Here is a 6,042-nt window from a genome sequence, read left to right on the forward strand (position 1 = left end):
ATTAAGCGATCAGTTTGAAAAATATACTCATATCTGCAATGAGCATCATGTCTAATTTGGAGTAAATTGATAGATATGGTATGACAATTTTTTATTTTTCTTCTTAACATAAATATTAGTTTCTTTCAATATTTGTTTTATTTATGAATCCATTGATATGGATATTAATATATTTTGCTATAATAAAGTAAATTTAATCAAAGCTAATGCAGAATTCACATTTTCGTGATCCATAGTTTTAATCCAAAAGGTCAAAGGAGTGGTGCTTCATTGCTATTATTTCAGTGGTACGTTCAATAAAAATTTATTAGCTAATGGATTAATGCACAAATATATTTAGAACAGCATTGATGCATAGAATACTTAATGACATATGAATTATTAAAAACTTAAGTTCAATCCAGAGAATGCAATACCAAATCATTGGAAAAGATTTACTGATTTTAATAACAGTTAATATTTTATTAACTTTTTCCAACATTATTTAAATTGCTATTAATGATTACACGTTTTATGCATACTTTTATTTCTGAAGGAACTTTTTTTGCAAATTCAATATATCTTAGCAAACATCCTAATAGTAATCTTCTCAGCCCAATATAGTGTGTTAATCTTCTCTACTAATTTTAGTTAAAATAGATTATTCTTGCATGAAAATAATTTCAATTATTCATGAATGATTGAAAAAGGATCCTTTGGGGTTGCTGCAGAAAACTTCATCATTTTATCGAAAATTTTTGGATTTTGTATACATTTTATTGTTTGTTATATTTTAGTGTTTCACTGTCAATAATAGGGAATGTATATAAGTCCAGTCTTAATGGTGAAAACTTATTCTATTCTTGTGAGTAAATTATTATTATTTATTGAAATCATACAGATATCTTGGGGAACTCTTGTTTCAACATATCATGCCATGCTTCTAAATGTAAGTAAAATTATTTTGATGAAAATAACCTTCATATCACTCGTAAAGCATTATGGATTACCCATTATATTTAATTAGGAACTTGATAAAACAAAGGAAATAAAAACTGGGCTAGGTCAAATATTGTGAAAGGTCAACTGATATATGATTATAGTGTATAATTTACTAGGAATGCCTTTCGTGGATATTGCTTCCGCTACTTATTTAATAGATAGCCCAGCCTTTGGTGTAAGTAAATGTATGCTAAATATAGTAAATGTCTTGAAGAAATTTTTGTATTATTTTCACGTAGTTAGATAATCGCGTTTTGGAGCTATATTTGCACTATAAAATAATTGCTTATTTGTGAATTTTTGCGTGTCGTTATTAATTTATAAGGAGCACAAAATGAAATGAATGCTAGGTTAAAACAAAAATTACTATTAATTTTGAAAATCTAGTGAATTTAATACTAATAAGTAAAATTAAATCAAAATTCAACCAAGGGGAGAAAAAATAGGGTTCTTAGCAAAAAAAACTTTAAAGATCATTAATGTTTTACTAATATTTCAAATATGACAAATATATAAACACACACATATATATATATATATATATATATATACATATACATATATAATATATATATAATATATAATATATATATATATATATATATATATGTATATATATATTGTTCCATTACCTTTATTTTTAGCTTAACTATTCATGCGAATACTAGGAAACTTTGGAAAGCTTTTAAGCCTATTACAAATATTTAAGAAAAAGTTTCGAGTTCTAGCTAAATTATTAAATATGACCTCACGCTAAGTACATTATCGCATGCATTTTCTGGATTAAAAAGAATTTCAATGCTTTGCATATATCTCGAATCAGCAATTTCTTGATGTGCGAGAGGGATTAAAAAAAAATTTTGCATTTTTATTTGTGCTTTTAATTGTTATCAGAAAAATCAGTTCTGCTAAAATTTTAAAAATTAATAAAAAATATATAAGATGTTACTAAAGTCGCTGTAAAATATGTGATATTTATTATATAATGCCAATTCGTTCTCAAAGCGTCGGTTTAGAGTAATGTTTTGAGATCCATCCAAATTTGTCTTAACAAGTGATGGTCAATCCATACATCATACGAATAAATATATACATTCGCACATACCCACTTTTTTATTAATGTATGCCAGTAATTGATAATTTCAATGAGTTACTTCTTGATAAGTGATATTATAATATTATATTCCAGAATAGATATAACAAAGGCTAAATCTCAGCAACACCTGGTGATGAAGATGAGAGTTCCAAAAGCAAGGAGAATGATTCTATAAATATGTCCTGAGAAGTTTATCTTGGTAATGTAATTAATGTCTTCAAATATGACATGATCGGTTTGTCATTGTAATTAGCATTTAGAAATGAGAACTTCATGTAATCAAAACTAACATACATTCATTGACTGCTTGTATTTTTTTTACTTTTTCGCTGGCGATATAATCTCATTCTTTAAACAGCTGTAATATCTGTCTTGTATAAAAAATATTTTCCATTTTCATAACTTCAAAGATTTATAGAAACAACGAATAATATAGAAATAATTTCTAATCAATAAACTGACTATTCATGAATTTTATTAATCAATATTTTCAAGGAATAATGTAAAATATTCTTCTGATTCAAGCATTTTTCATTAAATCATTTGTACTACGTTGTAACTTTAAAATGTTTATATCTATGCCGATTTTTTGTAGATATCGGGACTCATACAACATTGATGCCGGTACGCATACAACGACAGATCTCTATTTACATACAGGACGACTAAACACAATCGATCCTTATTGAAATGATTTCACCAAGAGCGAATGACGTACAGTTCTGGCGTCGGTAACTTCCGTTGCATTTGTACGGATTTACACCCTAGTCGCGCCTATAGAAGTTTTACTTCAAAAAGTTATCTTGAGTCATCTATTATAGAACAAAAATGTCTTAGATTTCATTACACCACGTTCGAAGAAAATTTTTTCATCGGCGTTAGTGCTTAAAAAATCAATTCTATCAATTCAGATCTCCGCAATAGAGTGGCGTCACTGCTCTTTAACTGCATTCTTGTCTACATACAATCAAATCCTGTAATCTCCGTACAACCCTGCATAATATAGGCAAACAAACCTACGCTCCCTCTTGTTTTAAACCTGTCGGGGCACGCTTGCGCCCTAGTTCTTTCAAATGAACTCTCCGGAGTTTCCGTCTCAAGACTTTGCGTGAAGCACACGCCTCAGTTCGATAAATATACGGAAACAGTCAGTGCATATGGTCAACAATATTCCACCAGGATAATATGAACCTTATGGTTCGATGTCTGAGATATCGAGGACTCATAAATCGAGCAAAGACTCAGAGGAGAGAACGAAATATTTGAGAAGATTGGTATATATTCTTAATCTTTGGAAGCACAGTTTGTTCAACTTTTTATAAACCAACATCTGTGGCAAAATATATTCACGACAAAGACCAAGAACAAATGTGATTTAGAGCTTAAATTCAAACCGGGAACAAAATAGTTTGTGAACAAAACACATTTCATAAATTGATAATACTTAAAGTGACTAAGAATTTAATAAATCTCTATGAATTCTTTAATAATGATGTATAATTTATGTTAAACTTGTGGTGAAACAAATTCATCAATGTTTCCTGTGATATGGTACAAAACCAAGAACAAAAGAAAGGATGCTGCCGCACATCATAGTGCGTGTTATACAGATTTTTTGGTGTCATAAGATTAGCAAAGTTAACATAAGTGTTCAAATATTTTTAGTAAAACTGTAGCATTTATATAATGTGGAAACTAACTGTTGGTGAACTAAATGAAATATTCTACCCTGTTTTGAGATGATGCATGAAAATTGAACTTTTTGTCATTACCTTAGTTAAATTGCAAGCACAAATTAAATGATTTTGATAAATCAAATAATTGTTAGATGCCGATTAGAACCTAAGAAACAGTGATAATAAAACAATATATAATAACAATAATTTAAAAATAAATTGAGTGTTTATATTTTCAAATTATCATCATCAAATTATTGTAAATAAGTTTGAAAAAAAGGATGAAATTTAAGAAGCTTTGAAACCAGATACATGGAAATTCACACATTTGAATGAACACCTTGTAGTGAAGTGATTGTTATCAAAATAGAATACCCAAAAACCAAAAAAATGAGGTGCATTTCTGTTTGCATATTTCATTTCTCTACCTTAGTTCAATTATTTCTGGTAGTTGTTTCCCGCGAACCACCAATTATAACTCTACCCGAACAAGGCTCGATATCAGGAATGTATATGTCTATGTTCAGAGTACAAAAAATTGCAGCATACTTAGCAATTCCTTATGCTCATCCACCAATTGGTCAATTGAGATTTGCTCCGCCTAGTGTTGACCCACCGCCCAGTTGGGATGGAGTGAGAAATGCTACCAGATTTGGTCCAGATTGTTGGCAGATGACCGTAACAGAAGAGGAAGAAACACTAAATAAAAAGTATCAGAATATCATAGACGCCTTGCTTCAGAGAAGAGTTAGAGAAGAAGATTTGCCTGAGGAACCGTATGATGAAGATTGCTTGCTATTGAATGTTTATGTACCAGATGGTAAGTGACTTGAACAATGATATTCAAATTGATGGAACCAGGATTTGTTACTAATTTGTGTTTGTCTTCCGAAAACATAAAGACAAAATATCTATAATTACCAAATGTTACCAGAAATAAATACTTCTAATCCAAATAATCCTATTCATTTTTGTTCTGATTTTAATTTACTATTCAGAACACAAACACTATTTATTAACAAATCTAGGACCCATAAATCCAATATTTAATTATTATTATTATTTAAAGAGACGATCAGAACCCATCGTTTCTATAAGTTCGAACACCATATTTGATTTTTATATCAAAATTTAACATTTTAAAACTAAATTTTCTACTTCAAACAAATATTTTTAACTTCTCAGGTGAATCTTTAATTTTCAATTTCCAATTTTATTTTGCAGATGATTTGATGAAGATTTTTCTTAACTATGCCTATCTCTATTTTCACGCAAAAACATTTTTATCTATATTTTGAAGTGAAAATGTCACTACAATTTGTAGCCTACAAGTGATTAACAATTACCTAATAAATTTAATATTTTTTCTTTTGTGAAAATTTCCTTGCAATGTTCGTGCAGAGAGAGTTATAAATGAACAAATTGGCATTTAGTAGCTGAATACTAAACACAGTAAAACCGTGAAAAATAACCACTAGACACTAATCGGAAGACAAATAAACCACTAATTGAACGAATTTACACGTGAATATCATATCATGCTTGTGTTTTTATGATTTTTAGATTTCGATTACATGTTTCTTATAAATTTTGCAAGTTTTGAAACGTTGATTACTAATATAGTATTGATAGTATGTTTGTCATTAATTTTGCAATTTTTGAAACGTTGATTACTAATATAGTATTGATACATTCGCTTAATTGTGTCTTAACCATATACCTTTAGGACATCGACTACAATTAGAAATGTTCATGGCGTCCTATAAGTAGTATGATAGTATGTATAGTATAGTATTGATAGTATGTTTGTTATTAATTTTGCAATTTTTGAAACGTTGATTACTAATATAGTATTGATATATTCGCTTAATTTATCTTAACCATATACCTTTAGAATTTCAACTACAATTAGAAATGTTTATGGCGTCCTATAAATAAGTAGGCCCAGGCTTTGAGAAATAGACTACAATTTTTTAAAAAAGTAACACTAAGTTAAATTAAAAAAAACTAGTCTTTATAAACATAAAGTTTCTCTTGAAATAAACAATTATTAATTAACAAACACTCGAAAGTCATTTTTATTAACAAAATTTCAAAATTATCATATAAAAATATTAAGCAAAGTTTAAAATTTGATAAAATATTTGTTTATATCTAAGAATGTTGAAATGATCAAAACTTTATTAATTAGAACAGCTCATTACTGTAAGTCTCAAATAAAATACGTAGTTTCAAGTCACATTCAATTAATAATAATGAGTCTTAAATTCTATAAAGAGCTTTCAAAAA

At 28.3% G+C, this 6,042-nt stretch overlaps 1 protein-coding gene across 1 annotated transcript in view; it reads left to right on the forward strand.

Moving 5' to 3' along the window:
• Nucleotides 1-4,581, forward strand: part of LOC113385792 (neuroligin-3-like) — a 24,149-nt gene extending 19,568 nt beyond the window's left edge. The window contains exon 5 of the mRNA XM_026623626.1: nt 4,205-4,581. Within this exon, the coding sequence (XP_026479411.1) occupies nt 4,205-4,581 (377 nt within the window). The remainder of the gene's footprint in view (nt 1-4,204) is intronic.
• The last annotated feature ends 1,461 nt before the right edge of the window (nt 4,582-6,042 follow it).

This window comes from Ctenocephalides felis, unplaced genomic scaffold, assembly GCF_003426905.1.
Source record: "Ctenocephalides felis isolate EL2017-DRISC unplaced genomic scaffold, ASM342690v1 CF-g0.4_SCAFFOLD_03571, whole genome shotgun sequence".
NCBI lineage: Eukaryota > Metazoa > Arthropoda > Insecta > Siphonaptera > Pulicidae > Ctenocephalides > Ctenocephalides felis.